Consider the following 17,990-nt stretch of genomic DNA (forward strand, 5'->3'; position numbering starts at 1 on the left):
TCTGCAATAAGTGGACTTGAGCAGTTCAAACCCTTGTTCTGCAGGGGTCAACTACTGTGGACAAAATATATACATACATACATATATATATGGTATATATCTGAGCAATGACTAATTCAGCCTGGCTAGATGAAAGAATTCCACCGGAGCACTTGGAAATATAACTGAATTTATAAGATGGCCCTGAATATCACAGAATGATGAGTTTAAATGTAATCCTACAGGCAGTAAGAAGCCAGCACAACCAATGAAAGAAAGAATGCAAGAGGGATGGAGGGAGGAACAGAGGGAGAAAGATAGAAAGAGAGAGGGAGGGAGGAGGAGAGAGAGAGGGACAAGAGAAAGCCAAGACTGCATACGTTTTGAGATACAATAAAAAGCTGGGGATTTTATATCAAAGAGTGTGATAAGAACTACAAGAGAGATGTAACTAAAGTTCTATGAAAGATCAGAGAGGGAATGACTAATCCCAGCTGGGGAAAGATAAAAAGCTTCAAGGAGAGGGTGGTACTCAGCTGGGTCTTGAAGAAGCAACCTGACTCTTAAGGTTCAATCTTAAGAGTTTATCAAGGCTACAACATCTGCATCAAGGGCTAAATTTGGGGTACAAAACTTGAAGAGAGATCAGTTGAATTTTTTCAGGGTTAAACCAGTCTTAATATCCTTTCAAAAGGATTCCCCCAAATTCTTTGGTTTAGACTTGACAAAAACTCTTTTAAACCCAAAGGTGAGTAAATGATATTGAGCACTTACTCAACGCAGTCCATGTTACCCTTGAAGAGGAACTCATCTCCATCCTTTAATGTTGGGCATAAAGGCATATGGCAGCGTTATTGCTAGATAAACAGCCAGCTAATCCTTACCTGTGCCCTTATTTCTAAGAGTTGAGGGAGCAGACATGATAATCTTTTCTAACAGAAGGAGTATGCCCTTCTTAATTAGCAAAATAATAAAATCCAAATACAGTGTGATTAAAATAAAGTTCTTTAGTTTAGAAAGGAAACCCAAATCCAAGTGAATGTGTTCAAAGGGTAGAAAACATTCCCTGGTATGGATCAAAAATATGAAAAAAAATTGAAGAATTTCATCATATTTCTATCATGAAAAATAATCATTTTTAGCTTTAAAAAAGACCCTCTTCTTCTGTGTTGTATGTGAAGATATTAGTTTTTTTAGGTCTTTACAGTGAAATTAAGGCATAAAATCCAATCAAACAATCATTTACAGATTCAAATGATGAAGAAAAGCAGAGGAGCCTAATTAGAACCAATGGTCAATTTTGACAAATTATCGATACACTAGATGTTTAAACAATCTTTTATCTTTAAGATGAAGAAAATTCAATCAGGACTTGGTTTTTTAAAAAGGTGCATTCAAATGACTTTTACAACTTGGAGTTTTTCTTCTAACTAAATTTTTATACTATCTTTTGTCTGCACAATGTTCTAGATTTGGCACTGTCCAATAAAATTTTCTGCATTGATGGAAATATTCAGTATCTGTAATATCCAATATGGTAGCCACTAGCCACAAGAACACTAGAAATGTGGCTACTGTGACTAAGGAAGTGAATTTTAAATTTAATTAATTTTTGCATCTTTAATGATATAATTAACATATAATATTATGTAAGTTTAAGGTATACAATATGTTCATTAGATACACATATATTGTGAAATGATTACCACAGTAGCACGAGTTAACACTTGCATCACCTCACATAACCACCATTTTTTTGTGGTAAGAACATTTAAGAACAACTCTCTTAGCAACTTTCAAATATATGATACAGTACTGTTAACTATAATCACCATGCTGTACATTAGATCCCCAAAACTTATTCATCTTATAATTGGAAGTTTGGACCCCTGACCAACATATTCCCATCTCCCCAACCCCTCAGGCCCTGGCAACCACAGTCTACTGTTTCCATCAGCTCAGTTTTAGATTCCACACATAAGTGAGGTCATACAGCCTGTCTTTCTCTGTCTGACTTATCTCACTTAGCAGAATGCCCTCAAGGTCCACCCACGTTGTGCCAAATGGCAAGATTTCCTTCTTTCTCATAGCTGAATAACACTCCATTGCATACATACATTCACAGACAGACACTGAGGTTGTTACTATTGTGAATAATAATATTATTGTTAGCAATGTTGCAACAAACATGGAAGTGCAGACATCTCTTAAGATCCTGATTTGATATATATCCTGTGGATATATACCCAGAAGTGGAATTGCTGGATCATATGGTGGTACTATTTTTAATTTTTTGAGGAACTCTCATATTGTTTTCCATAGTGGCTACACCAAATTACATTACATTCCCACCAACAGCGCATAAGGGTTCCCTTTTCTCCACATCCTCACCAACACTTGTTACTTGTTATCTGCCTTTTTGATGGTAGTCATTCTAACAGGTGTGAAGTGGTATCTCACTGAGCTTCTGATTTGCATTTTTCTTCTGATTAGTGACGCTGAACACCCTTTCATGTATCTGTTGGTCATTTGTATGTCTTCTTTGGAAAAATGTCTATTCAGTTCCTCTTCCCATTTTTTACCAGACTGGTTTCTTTGCCGCTGAGTTCTATAAGTTCCTTATATATTTTGAATATTAATCCCTTATCAGATATATGATATCTAATATTTTCTTCCATTCCACAGGTTGACTTTTTATTTTGTTGACTATTTCTTTTGCAGTGAAAAATTTTTAGTTTGAGGTACTCCTATTTGTTGATTTTGGCTTTTGTTGCATGTACTTTGGTGTCATATACAAAAGATTGCTGCCAAGACCCATGTCAAGGAGCTTTTTCTCTATGTTTTCTTCTAGGAGTTATACACTTTCAGATCTTACATTTAAGTCTTTAATCCATCACCAGTTAATTTTTGTGAATGGCAAAAGATAAAGGTACAATTTCATTCTTCTGCATGTGATGACCCTGTTTTCCCAGCACCAGTTATTGAAGAGACAACCCTTCCCCCACTGAGTATTCTTGACTCCCCCATCAAATACTAGTGGACCATATTTGCAGGAGTTTATTTTTGGGTTCTTGACTCTGTTCCATTAGTCTATGTGTCTCTTTCTATGCCAGTACCACACTCTTTTGATTACTATGCATATGATTTTGATTACTTTATCTCTGTAGTATGGTATAGTTTGAAATCAGGAAGTGTGATACCTCCAACTTTGTTCTTTTTTCTCAAGATTGCTCTAGCTATTCTAGGTCTCCGTGGTTCCATACAAATTTTAGGATTTTTTTTCTATTTCTGTGAAAAATGCCATTGAAATTCTGTTGCATTGAATCTACAGACTTTTTTTTTAAACGTTTGGTAGAATTCACCAGAGAAACTGACCTGATCCTGGGCTTTTCTTTGTTGGGATGTGTTTGATTATTAATTCAATCTCTATTTACATTACTGATCTGTTCAGATCTCTTATGTCCTCATGATTTAGTCTTGGTAGACAGTATCTTCCTAAGAATTTATCCATTTCTTACAGGGTATCCAATTTCTCGGTCTATAGCTATGCACAGTAGGCTCTTATGATCCTTTGTATTTCTATGGTATCAGCTGTAATGTCTCCTTTTCATTTCTGATTTTGAGTCTTTTTTTTTATTAGTTAGTCTAGCTTAAAGGTTTGTCAATTTCATTTATCTTTCTAAAAATCCAGCTCTTTAGTTTTGTTGATTTTTTTCAACTTTTTTTCTGGTATCTATTTCATTTATCAGCTCTGATCTTTGCTTATTTCCTTCCTCCTACTAACTTTCGGTTTAGTTTGTTATTTTTTTTTCTAGTTCCTTGAGGTGTAAAGTTAGGTTGTTTATTTGAGATCTTTCTTTTTTCTTTTTTTTTTTTAAGAACTTTTATTGAGATACAATTAACAGACAATAAACAGCATATATTTAGAGTGTACAATTTGGTATCCCAATCTCCCAATTCATTACCCCCCCAACCCTCCCCGCTTTCGGCACTTGGTGTCCATATATTTGTTCTCTACATCTGTGTCTCTATTTCTGCCTTGCATTTCCTCTTTCACAGTTGTTAGCATTTGCCTTATGTATTGAGGTGCTCCTATATTGGGTGCATATATAATTGTTATCTCCTCTTCTTGGATTGATCCCTTGATCTTTATGTAATGTCCTTTTTTGTCTCTTGTAATATTTTTTATTTTAAAGTCTATTTTATCTGATATAAGTATTGCTACTCCAGCTTTCTTTTGATTTCCATTTGCATGGAATATCTTTTTCCATCCCCTCACTTTCAGTCTGCACGTGTGCCTAAGTCTGAAGTGGGTCTCTTGTAGACAGCATATATATGGGTCTTGTTTTTGTATCCATTCAGGCAGCCTGTGTCTTTTGGTTGGGGCATTTAGTCCATTTACATTCAAGGTAATTATCAATATGTATGTTCCTATCACCATTTTCTTAATTGTTTTGTTTATGTTTTTGTAGGTCCTTTTCTTCTCTTAAGTTTCCCGTTTAGAGAAGTTCCTTTAGCATTTGTTGTAGGGCTGGTTTGGTGGTGCTGAATTCTCTTAGCTGTTGCTTGTCTGTAAAGCTTTTGATTTCTCCCTTGAATCCAAATGAGATCCTTGCTGGGTAGAGTATTCTTGGTTGTAGGTTCTTCTCTTTCACAACTTTAAATTTGTGCCACTGCCTTCTGGCTTGCAGAGTTTCTGCTGAGAAATCAGCTGTTAACCTGATGGGAGTTCCCTTGTATGTTATTTGTCATTTCTCTCTTGTTGCTTTTAATAACTTTTCTCTGTCTTTAATTTTTGTCAGTTTGACTACTGTATGTCTTGGTGTGTTTCTCCTTGGGTTTATCCTGCCTGGGACTCTCTGCGCTTCCTGGACTTGGATAGCTATTTCCTTTCCCATGTTAGGGAAGTTTTCAACTATAATCTCGTCCAGTATTTTCTCGGGTCCTTTCTCTCTCTCTTCTCCTTCTGGGACCCCTATAATGCGAATGTTGGTGCGTTTAACATTGTCCCAGAGGTCTCTTTAGGCTGTCTTCAGTTCTTTTCATTCTTTTTCCTTTATTCTTTCTTCATTAGTGATTATCACCATTCTGTCTTCCAGGTCACTTATTCGCTCTTCTGCCTCAGTTAATCTGCTATTGGTTCCTTCTAGTGTATTGTTCATTTCAGTTATTGTGTTGCATCTCTCTGTTTGCTCTTTAATTCTTCTAGGTCTTTGGTAAACTTTTCCATCTTTGCATCCAGTCTTTTCTCAAAGTCCTGGATCATCTTCATCATCATTATTCTGAATTCTTTTTTGGTAAGGGTGACTATCTCCTCTTCATTTGGTTGTTTTTCTGGGGTTTTATCCTGTCCCTTCATCTGGTACAAAGTCCTCTGCTTTTTCATTTTCTCTGTCTTTCTGTGGCTGTGGTTTTCAGTTCCATAAGACAAAATACTGCTGATACTGCTTGATTCTGCTGTCTGCCCTCTTGTGGAAGAAGCTATCTAGGAGGCTCGTGGGTGCTTCCTGATGGGAGGGACTGATGGTGGGTAGGGCTGGGTGGGCAGAGCTCAGTAAGACTTTAATCTGATTTGGTGGGCAGAGCTCAGTAAAACTTTAATCTGCTTGTCTGCCAATGGGTGGGGCTGTGTTCCCACCTTGTTGGTTGTTTGGCCTGCGGCTACCTAGCACTGGAGCTTACAGGCTCTTTGGTGGGGCTAATGGTGGACTCCGGGAGGGCTCACGCCAATGAGCACTTCCCAGAACCCCTGCTGCTAGTGTCCCTGTCTCCTTGGTGAGCCACAGCCAGTGCCCCTGTCTCCTCGGTGAGTTACAGCTGCCCCCCACCTCTGCAGGCAACCCTCCAATACCAGCAGGTAGGTCTGGTTCAGTCTCCTATGGGGTCACTGCTCCTTCTCCCTGGGTCCTGGTGAGCACACTTTTTTGTGTGCCCCCCAAGAGTGGAGTCTCTGTTTCTCCCAGTCCTGTGAAGGTCCTGCAATCAAATCCCGCTGGCTTTCAAAGTTTGATTCTCTGGGAATTCCTCCTCCCGCTGGCGGACAACTAGGTTGGGAAGCTTGACGTAGGGCTCAGAATCCTCACTTTAGTGGGTGGACTTCTGCAGTATAACTGTTCTCCAGTTTGTGAGTCACCCACCCAGCATTTATGGGATTTGATTTTAATGCAATTGCGCCCCTCCTACCGTCTCATTGCGGCTTCTCCTTTGTCTCTGGATGTGGGTGTCTTTTTTGGTGAGTTTCAGTGTCTTTCTGTCGATGACTGTTCAGCAGTTAGTTGTAATTCCGGTGCTCTTGCAAGAGGGAGTGAGCGCACGTCCTCCTGCTCCACCATCTTGATCCTATCTGCCTCTTTTTTCTTAACGTAGGCATTTTTCACTCTAAATTTCCCCCTTAGAACTGCTTTTGATACATCCCACAGAATGCATATACCACTACATTACACTATTAGAGCATTCTGAATTTTACTATATAATTACCTTTTCCAGTGTGTTGTGCATTTTCATGTTTTCATGTTACTAACTAGTGTCCTTTCAATTCAGCTGGAAGCACTACTTTTGGCACTTCTTGTAAGGCAGGTCTAGTACTAATGGGTTCTCTTAGCTTTTTTTTTTTTGGTATGTAAAAATCTTTCTCACGCCTTTGTTTCTAAAGAATAGCTTTACTGGATACAGTATTTTTGGTTGGCAGTTTTTTCCTTGAAGCACTTTGAATATATCATTTGATTCTCTCTTGTGTTCTAAGGTTTCTGCTCAGAAATCCACTGATAGATTTATGGTAGTTCCCTTATAAGTTATATGTTTCTTTTGCTGCTTTTAAGATTCTCTTTGACTTCTGGCAGTTTTATTATAATGTCTTGGAGAAGACCTCTTTAAGCTGAGTTTGGTAACCTAGGAGCTTCATAAACTTGGAGATCCAAACTTCTCTCCAGATTTGGTAAATTCTCAGCAATTTTTTTAAAGTAAGCTTTCTGCCCCCTGTTCCCTATGTTCTGAAACTCCAATAATTCACAAATTGTTTCTTCTGGTGGTGTCCCACATTATCATGTAGGCTTTCTTCACTCTTTTTCATCCTTTTTTCCTTTGTTCTCCCTGACCAGATAACATAAAACTTCCTGTCTTCTAACTCACAAATTCTTTTTCTTGCTTGATGCACTCTGCCACTGATGTTCTGTGTTGCATTTTTCATTTCATTCACTGTATTTTTCAGACCCAGAATTTCTGTTTGGTTCTTTTTCTTATGATTTCTATGTCTTTGTTAAACATCTCATTTTGTTCATGTGTTGTTTCTTGATTTAATTAAGCTGCCTTTCTGTGTTTTCTTGTAGCTCATAGTTTCCTTAGAACAGCGATTTTGAATTCTTTATTGGGTAAATGGCAGATTTCCACGTCTTTGGTATTAGTTACTGGAAGATTACTGTGATCTTTTGGTGGTGTCATGTTTCCTTGATTTTTAATGTTCCTTGAATTGTTGCATTGCTGTCTTCACATCTGAAGTAGCAGTAACCTTATCCAGTCTTTATGAACTGCTCTCACCAATGCACCCAGACCTGTATGTTTTGCTCCAACAGTGTGCTGAAACTTCTCTGCTAGAAATCTGGACTTCTACAAAGTCTCTCTTGTCCAAGCATGACTGTCTAAGACAGTGTTTTATAGAGCTCCCAGACCACGGCCAAAGGGACTAGAGTCACTTTATGGGCCACTATAGGGACCACAGCTAGGACCCGAGTTCTGTGTGCTGAGTACCCAATGCATGAGTGGGCAAGACGCCTCCCAGGTTCCTTAGCATATAGTGCTGGATGCCACAGCTTCCACAAAGGTATTTCTGTCCATAGACAGATGCCAAATTGTTGTTGTTGGGGCAGGGGGGTGGGGGGGAGAAGGGGAGCAGACAGGGACATGAATAAGTGACATCTTATTCAGCCATGATGCTGTCATCTAATTTTAATTAATTTAAATCTAAATAACCACATAAAGTTAGTGACCACCATATTGTACAGCACAGTTCTAGAGGCTTTATTATACATATACTCTTACTGAAATTCTCTTATAAAAGTAAAATTCAAAGGAACTTAAAAATTATTGATTTTTAGGTATTCAAATAATAACAGTAAATAACAACTAAGTAAAAAGTAACATTTCTAGTATAAAATGTCAGAATTATGAACCAAAAGCTTGCTTTCCTTCATAAAGCAGTTACCAGATATCATGAAAGGATTCCTTTCAAGCTCTTGTGAAACAGGTTTTCAAGACAGTTACCACAACAACATACATACCAGAGTTCCATTTATGTCCTGACTCAGGTTCTTCATCTCCCCCACAATGAAAGCAACCAGGTAAGTGCTCATCTTCACACTCTCATAAAACTCATCCTGAACAAGTCCATTTTCCATAATGACTGATGACTTCTACAAGCAAAGGAGAAAATGACAATTCTGTAACTATGGGAATAAATGACAGTGACATATAAACTGGGAAACTGAAAATTCAAGTAGGAAGTAAGTAGTGAAGATGTTGGCATATTTTAATCTCTCAGTACAAGTTTCTAAACAGCACAGACCTCAGTCTCAGTCTGTTCTACCATCCTTCATCATAAGGACATACTGAGTACAGTAAAAATCCTTAAGACGTTCCTGGTCTCAAACAATGGCTTTAAATAAATATAAGTTAGAGACAGTAAGTAACAGTGGCTGTTTCTGCCCTTTAAAACACCATCAAAACCAAAAATCCTTCCTTATGACCTAGGAGTACTCCATTCTACTGCTACAAACATATTCACACAAGAAGGAACTACAGCTGGTTAATCCCTCCAAATGATCTGAAATGGCTTCGTAAAGGACCGTGTTGATGACCACAAGAAGGCTTAGTGGGATCAAAGGTGATAAGTCACTAGAGAAGTCTGCAGTAGACACAAGACGAGGGAACGTGGGCAACCTTGAAGGATTTTCCGACCATGAATTTAAAATATGTTTTGGGTTACTAGGCAAGTAAGCATTTAACCTCTCTTAGGGAAAGATTAAAGTGAAGAGTACAGCTAGGAATAGAGCTGCTGAAGTGATGTCCTTGTTGAAGGACAGACCATGTCCTCTCCTGGACTCAAGGGCTGACTCCACAGTCTGTTAGATGTGGCTGCTCTTCCCCTCCCAGCCACATGGGTTCTAAGAGGCTCCTATTCGGCTGCACACAGCTCTCAGGTGTAACAAAAGGACCCCCTAAGTTCTGTTTAGCATAAAGACAATTCTGCCTGGTTTTACCCCCACTACTTCCCTTGTAGAGCTCATAGCCAAGAAAGATGTCCATGTTTTTGCTGTTAAACCTCCATGTTACAACATCAATTTTTTAATAACCAGTAAAATACCAAGGTCAATCATGATTCAACACTATCAAATATCACTGTTTAGAATCTCAAATTTACCATGTCTCCGAAAATATCAGTATGCTCTTCAGTAGCAGTTCAGAGCATTAATATTTGCAGAACTTTAGTACATAGCACACACTTCACATTTCCTGCCCATATATTCCATATCCAGTCTTTCTCTGACTTCTCAATTGATTCCAATACATACTTTAAGCATTTTAAGAAAGAATAAGAATGTATATGATTTTAATCATTCTCAACAGTATGGCAAAGAAGAATTGAAGTATTCAAAACAAAGAAAGAGACCCACTCAAAGATTTTACATTCAAGGAATAGAACAGTACCTTAGGCATATTTGATAAAGCAGTGTATTGCTCATCTCTTACGATCTTGATGATAAATGTGGCTTTAAATGCTGGTTCATCAAAACAAGGAAAAGCAGATCTTGCTGCCAAGGGTTCAAACTGAGTTGCTGCAAAGTACCTAAAACAAATGCAAATCCATCCAATAGTTATTGAGCACTACTATTCAAGGCACTTCGCCAAGTTCTAGGGATACTAAGATAAATATCATACAAGCCCAGACATTAAAGGATTCTCAATCAACTGGGAGAGGCAGCGGTTATACAATAGAGAGAAAGTTGGCAGGATGCAAATCATGTCCTAATAGTGAGAACAAAGCAGTGGAGACAAAGGGCAGTAAACAAATTCTGTCTAGCGGTAGAGACATTGTAAGGAAACTGGTGACCAAATATGAAGAGGGCCTTTAAAAATGAGGACTATTTGAAAAGGCAGAGAGGGGAAGAGAGTATGGTCTAGAAAGAGTAGGAAGCACAAGGAAGGACTGAGCAGTGCATGCGCAGGGACTGGGGGTGGGTGTGCAATGTGGCTAGAGATGAAGCCACAAAGGTAGGCTGCAGCTGGCCACTAAGGTCTTAAAAAGGTTTCTGATGAAAGATCAGTACGAAAGATGGTCATCTGTTGCCATTATTCATCTTCATAACACTATAAAGATTATGGCTTCATAACACTAAGCCTCAAACTCACAACCTGCACTTTCATGAAGACTGAAAAAGCTAGGCATCCTATGGTATGCTGGTGTTTTTAACTCTCTTTAGAAATGAATCAAAAATTTTCCTCCCCCTCCTACAGCACAGCAACAAAACTTGAGAATTTAATTGTAAGTCCTCAATTAAAGGTTAGCAGAAAAGCATAAAAAGAGGAGAAATGAGGATTTTTAATTAAGCAGAGGAATAAAACAGATCTGCATTTGGGAAACTATCCAAACATGGTCCTAGAGTAATCAGGATGAGTGTAGCCCTGGAGTGCACACATCAGCTACCAGTCAATATGGTACATAGACAACCACCACTTTGGACATGATCGCCTTGCCTGCTTAGGGCTTAGTTTCTACTTTTAAAAGGCAAGTAGAAAAGAGTGTAAGACTTAGAGTCAGAAGACCCAAACTCTGCAACTTACCAGCCATATGACTTCAGCAAACCAGTGACCAACGTCTCATTTCCTTATTTGTTAAACCAGGATGAAGGCAGGATCCCTTACCAAACATTTAGGGTTTCTGCTAGACTCAAATAAGACTATTCATAATAACAACCACTTGCATGCCATAAAGTCCTACACAGATGTCTATTACAAATAGGTAGTCATAACTCCTCCTTCACGCTTAAAATTATTGTGCTTTTGTCCTAGTAAGGATGTGCCCAAATAACTGTTTGTTAGGGTAAACTGCAAGAACAAAAGCAATCAACATACATGAAACAATTTAAACATATGTTTCTAACATTCCATTTCTTCACCCAACTTCCAAATTCTTACCCAGTGAACAGAAGATTTTGGAAGAGGGCCACAAGGGACCAAGGGATAAAGTTTGATGACATCCATACTATTCATATGAGAGTCTACTTGGACCATCATTTTGGATAAAAACTGGATTATAATGTTCTAAAACAAACAAAATCTTAAATCATTGTTAAAAGAGATGCAAAAATAACTATCTCACACAGACGTCCCTTTCAGAAGGCTGCTGCTTGACGATACTTAACAACCTATCCTATCTAAGCTGAATACCTCAAAGCTTGTTCTTTCGTTAGTGACTGCATTTACTTTCAGAAATATTAGTTGCAGTTTGAGCACCACCTGCAGTAGCACTGAAGACAGTTATGAATTAGCTGTGGGTCATCAGGTAAGAGAATTCTTAGCACCGGTGAGAACAATGGGTAAAGAGGTGTAAACCAAGGCGGCAGTGTACCACAGTGGTTAAGAATGTGGTCTTTGTAGTTAAAATGACTTTGGGTTTGAGTTCCCCTCTGCTACTAGCTAGCCATAAGACGCTGAATGAGTTATTCCATGTGCCTCTGCTTCCTCATCTGTAAAGCACATAAAATATTTCGACCTCTTAGTGAGTTTGACAAGATAAAAGACTAAACATATAAAGTGCTTGCAACAGTTTCTAGCACTTCAGTTCTCAAGTAAATACGGGCTGTCATTATCATTGGAATTCAGGAAAGTACACATGAAGTTCATTAAGGCAGGTGAGGGCTGTGAGAGAAAAAAAAAAACGGCCCAGATTTTGAAAGAAATTGAACTAAATCTTGTTAAAAATAAGGAACTGCTGAAGGATTGTAAACCAACGACCAATGTGGTTAGGTCTGTACTTCTAGAAACAGTCTGACTGCGGTGTGGAAGATGGAGGAAAGAGGAGGAGGGAAGTTGTGGTAAGATCAGAGATCAGGGGTCCAGTTAACAAGATGTGTCAAGGGTTCAAGAAAAAGACACTGAGAGATTGAAGAACAAAGAAATAAAACACATCCCCACCCTAAATTTCTTTGCTAGTTCTTTTAGTATCAGTTTGTTATCTAGAACCTTAAGTCTACTGTCAACAACTTTTAGATTTAACTGCAAGGTTACTGACCATCTCCACCTCTTAGATGACACAGGTAAAGTTCCTTTACCACAAGCAGTGTCAGTACATGTGACATTTACACATACTTTGATTTTCCAATCAACAGGAAATATATCCCTTAATTACTTTATCTACTTGTTTTGAATTATAGTTTTCAGACCTCTTGAAAGGTATAAGTAATCTAAACTTTTATCTTGCATTAAGATATACCATCATACGGGGCATTCATTTTATTGAACCAGGCAGGTTAATGGATTTATATATTTGTTTTAATAGCAGAGTTTCACAGATTTTAAAGTACTATTTTAAAAAAAATACCCTATTTCTTAATTTAGTCTGTCTTCCATTTTTCTAGCATTTTCCACATCTCAATACAGCCCACAGCAAGGGTCAACAAGTGACCATATCCAAGACCACCTTACTCTGCCACACAACACTTATTCTTCCCATTACACACAGGCAGGCCCAAGAGAGAATCCAAGGGCAATCATCTGATTAGAAGAGATGATTAAGGGATTCGTCTTAAAGGTTTGTTTGCATACGAACAACACTGGTTTTAAGTATATCCTAGAATTCCTAGAGATGGTGGAGATTACAGAAGGAGAAGTAAAGCCAAGAAACCCCAAGCTACCACCACAATTATAAACTTGCTTTTCATATCAGATCTCATGGCAAGAGCCAGCATGCCATTTATTTTAAAAGTATTACATTAAGAGGAAAGGGAAAAAATTACTTATCTGAATAGGACTACAGATTTTGCTTTGTCTCTTTCTCCATTTAAGAAGGATCAAAAAACTTAAGATACATTTAAAATATTCATTTCTATTTTTCTCAATATACCAACATACATTAGCCACACTGCCAGCACTGGTAATTCACATACTGGTTTGCAAAGGAACATGAGGGAATGCTCCAATGCATTAAGCAGATCTGACAAGGACTCTGTGCACATAAGAGAAATGACATTATTGCTACTTAAGAATAATCTGTATGCACCTGTGCACTGCATCCTTTCCAGAAATTCAAACTATGTCTATGAATACTAACATTAAAGAACAAAATATATGGTCTAAAGAGGGAGGTGGATAATTTTATGTTTTAAGTCGCTTTTTAAAATTAATCTCTCCAAGATTTTTTTTTAATTTCCATCAGAAATACAAAATAGAATGGCATTTAAAAAAATGAACCAGCAAAGACTGAGGATACTAAAAATGGTATATATAAATATACAAACCTTCTTCATGTCTTCCTTCTCCACCTCAGTAAGTACCTCCTAAAAGTTCTACACACTAGGAAAATAAGTTTTAAAGAATAATCCACATTCTTCTTTACTCTGGTTCCCACAGAGACCTTGAAGGTGACAGAAAACTAGATTCATCTTACAAGCAATGAAAAGCTCAAGATAACTTAAGTTTTTGTGATAGAAAATTTAACTGATAGAATCTTTATCCATTTCCTTCCATCAGCATGCTCCTACCCACACCAGGACGTATGCTATACAGGATATATGCTCCAAATCACCATTCTACTAATTTGCACCTAACCTCTTAAATTAAGAAAAAAATTGCAGCTAATGTCTCTAGTGTGGGCAAAGGGAACCATACTGCAGAAATTATCAGAGAGGGAAGAAGCAGAATCATTAAGAGGGCTACATACTTTTTCACATCACTTTCATCTGTGTAGGAGATGCCATAAAACCCATAGTAAGAACTAGATATATTTGCCGAATACTCTATCTTCAAGGTATAATTGTGCCCTTCAAGAAGGGCCTCGGGGGCAACGATGGCAATTTGTTCATGAAATGGATATTCCAGGACATCAGCTTGTTTTTCTTGGCTTGAAACTGCTGACATAAAGGTCACTCTTGAAATATTATGGCCTGTGCTGTGAAGAACAATGTTCCATGTGGCCTGAAGAGCTTGAAGTGAAATCGTCACGGAACCCCTGAATGTCATTGAGGTTAGGTTTGGATGTAGGTTAAGTTCATAGCGTGTCGGCCTAACGGCAGTGGGAAGCCTGATTTGTGCCCATGGAAACAACTTCCCATTAGTTGCAACTGGCTGAATTAGTCCTATTGATTGGTTTTTTTTATGGCAGCCTTCTTTGGTAAAGGTACACCTGGGCAGCAGATAAATCACCATGATTACAGAAACAGCAACCACAATGACAAAAGCACAGACCACCATGGTCCTCGCAGAGGGTACTGAACAAGTCCCATCTGAGCTCTGCCTGTAGCCGGCTGCACTATTTCGAAGGCCCGAGCTCCTGTTCATGAAGGACATGCCCAGCAGCTTTGCAGACGACTCATAATCCTCTTCGTCCTCATCCATCTCATGCTCACCAAGACCCCGCACCAGCAGTCGTGAACCCCGGGGCTCATATTCCACCTCATCAGGCTCTAGAGGATGTAAACAAGGCTCTTTGGCTAAATCCACCACATCTGGTTCTTCTTCAAACATGCTGTTTTCAATCATATTCCTGGGGAGCTGAAGCCGATCTAAAAAAAAAAACAAAACATAAGGACCAGGCACAGAGTTAGAGAAAAAAAAAAAGCTCATAGTAAAATGTCTACTAGCAAGACCACGTTTAATCTAAGGATTGCTTTTTTAATCACTAAGACTTATTTCCATCTCAGAGTTAAATAAGAATTAAATAAGAGGCTTATAATATTCTTGTATCATCCATTAAAAACTCAAGCATAGATAAGAGCATATCACAGTCTTGAAATAAAGTAAATAAACAGGCTAGTATCAAAAAAGGGCAGCTGAGATTAAATACTGATTGCCTTAAGACACTCCTGCCCAACAACCTGGGGCCTTGTCCTGAGCTTTAGAGGGCCCTGTTTTTTTGCCCACCTCTGGCTGTGCATGTCCCCAACAGGGTGAGGAGTCAGTAAGATCAAAGGATGCCCATCCACAGTCCATGTCCCTCTTCTGCAGTCTGGGCACCAGAACCCACAGAACTCCTGCCTAAAAGGCTCAAATCTGCTTCTAGGGCCTTTGTGGGTCTCTTTTCTGAGTCCCATTCTCCCTAAGGAGGACCACAAGCTGGAATGCCCATTCATAGGCTTGAATGATGGCTAAGCAACAGGCTGGATTACTTTTTTCCACTTGGAAGAGGGATGCTCCTGTTCCACAGCAAACTGCAAGTGGCAAATTATATAGGAAATTTCCATAATCAAGAAACAATTTTTAGAAAGATAAAAAGAGCTATAGAAATCAGATAAAACTACAATCCAACCCATCTCTTCATGCCTCCAGAGTATTCAGAAGTACAAGAGATTCCCCTCTGTAACAACCAAATAGTACACCATAAGTGTAAGTGGACCTTGGGGTGGGATAGTGGAGGGAATTTTTAAAGCCACACAAAAAAGCTGCACTCTCCAACTTGCCAAGAATCACTAAGAAAAAAAAAAAAGACTCAAAAAGTAGAGGGCTAAATAATAGCATACAGATAAATAATTCCTAGGACTAAATCTAAAGTTTAATAACTGTAAACCCCCATTAACCTTTCCCTACAAGGTACTTTATACATATCACTTCTAATCCTCACAATAATTCCATAAAATGGCAAGTATTATACTATTTCAGACACGAGAAAACAAGCCAAAAACAGAAATGGGAGTTAATTTATCTTCATGAAGTCAGAGTTATTTAGTCACAAAACTCAGGTCTAAAAATCTGACCCCCAATTTTAGATTCTTTCCATTATTCTACTGCAACTCCCTACTCAACTAACTCAAAGGATGAAAGCTTGTATCTATTTCTTTTGTACTTGGCAATGAAGTTGCTTAGAGTATTATTTCACCATCATCAAGGCAAAACTTACATAAAATTACTTATCTAGCTTAACAGAAATGCCATGTGTTTAGCGCTACTCAATAAATACTAACTAAACAATGGCAACTCATAATACATGAAACCAAGTACCAATAAACATCAGGATAAAATTTAGGGTCTTACTACTCCAAGTGTGGTCTGTGAACCAGAACATCTACATCACACAGCAACTTTTTGGAAGAGCAGACTCTCAAGTCCCTGAATTTTAACAAATCCTCAGGAAATTTATGTGCACATAAGTTTGAAAAGCACTGGTCTAAGCCTTCTCTGTGGTCAGATCCTGGGCAGCACTGGACACTGCATCACAGCGTGTGCTCTGGCCATCCCAACTGCTCGCTAATCTGAGACAAGCCAGGCTGCTCTTCCACGCCATCCTCTACGCCTGTTTTCTCTTGTTCCCTTTGCCTGCAATATCATCATTTCTCCCAGCCCAGTCCATCTGGTGAACGCTTGTTATTCCATAACTCAACTTGCTACAGGGTAAATTAAGAGAAGTTATTTTTCTTTTTGTTTCTTCCTTTCTCTTTATTACCTTTCAAAAACACATTTTCTTTTCACTTCTTTTCACTCCTTTTAGCTTTGGGGAGCACAGAGACTCCATTGAGGTTGCCTTTTCCTACCTCCTCTCCATCCCTGTATTTATAAAGCTATGCTACTTTAAAAGTTTTCTTTGAATAAAACTTTTAACTACTTTCCAGGTGTGTGGGTTCAGCAATCTGCCATCTCTCCACCTCTTGTGAATGATCTAGAAATGTAAGAAGGGTGATAGTTATAACATTCTGCTTTGGCTATTTAATCTCCTAAACTTCCTATAGTGCCCCAACTTCTTGTGACATAATTTTGTTTTGTTTTGGTAGTTAATTGTGTTTGAGACTCATTCATTTCATTAACAGAGCAAATATTGCTGTAATTGAACTCAAAAAATTTTTTTGAACTCTTAATGACTTCTCAGTGGTTAGAAATTTTCTGTGGTAGTTTTAAGTACCTGGTACAGTGATGCAGATTAGTTGCTTAATATGCTTTTTCATTTTAAAATGTCTAAATGGCCTTTCTGACTCTTTTACCTCATATGGGAAGATTATGTTCTCTTAGGTATTTGCCCATGTGCTCTGTTCTGTGTCAGACATGATGTAGACAACTATGGGGTCTGAGCAGTACGGCTTTATTTAATAAATTTCTAAACTAACTGTAGACATAATATCAGCATAATATTTAGAGTACTCCCATACCTAAATTCCACCCCCTTAGAACTTTGTTTCTGTGTCTTTGATTCCTCAGCCATGCCCTGTTTAAAGCCAAGGGAAGTATTCTGCAGTCTGACCACTTTAGCATCTCCTGTCTGCACTTTATTAACTTCCAATCTTTTTGACCAGGGCTTAGTCAGATGCTTGCCAACATCCAGAAAACTTACTTTATTTATCACCCAATCAGATTAATGCCTATGTAGAATTTTAATCTTTCAGAAATGGAACACATCAACCTATCTGCTGCATTTTTACTGTATATTAGAAGCAAACCTTTGTATGTATGTACAATTATATCAAGTTAAATATATCAAACCAAAGGAAAACACTTTTATTACAGGTAGCCCATGAAGCCAGTACTTTGAGTCTACTTAAGATATCTTGCTTTGGATTCTTAAGTGAGTACACTTTGATCTCAGCATTAAAATTTTAATGTAATACATGACTACCCCTTGTTCTAAAGGGATTTATTTGTATTGAAAGAAGGGATCCTAAAGAAACAGGAAATTTTCTAAAACCTCTTAAATCCACATATACAAGCTATCTATAAGCCCAAAGCAAAGAACGTCCTAGTTGACATATTTCGGTTTTAAATAACATAGGACCATGTGGTTATAATCTAAGAAAACTGAAGACATTTCTTTTCATCAGATA

The 17,990-nt window shown here is 38.1% G+C and overlaps 1 protein-coding gene across 5 annotated transcripts in view; it reads right to left on the reverse strand.

The window, feature by feature from the left end:
- Nucleotides 1-17,990, reverse strand: part of LNPEP (leucyl and cystinyl aminopeptidase) — a 97,189-nt gene that overhangs the window by 45,389 nt on the left and 33,810 nt on the right. For all 5 annotated transcript variants that reach the window (XM_057738600.1, XM_057738608.1, XM_057738622.1 and 2 more), the window contains 3 exons: nt 13,910-14,750; nt 9,679-9,817; nt 8,253-8,384 (listed from right to left, as the gene is read on the reverse strand). In XM_057738600.1, the coding sequence (XP_057594583.1) occupies nt 8,253-8,384; nt 9,679-9,817; nt 13,910-14,750 (1,112 nt within the window). The remainder of the gene's footprint in view (nt 1-8,252; nt 8,385-9,678; nt 9,818-13,909; nt 14,751-17,990) is intronic.

Source organism: Hippopotamus amphibius, chromosome 1 (assembly GCF_030028045.1).
Source record: "Hippopotamus amphibius kiboko isolate mHipAmp2 chromosome 1, mHipAmp2.hap2, whole genome shotgun sequence".
Lineage (NCBI taxonomy): Eukaryota > Metazoa > Chordata > Mammalia > Artiodactyla > Hippopotamidae > Hippopotamus > Hippopotamus amphibius.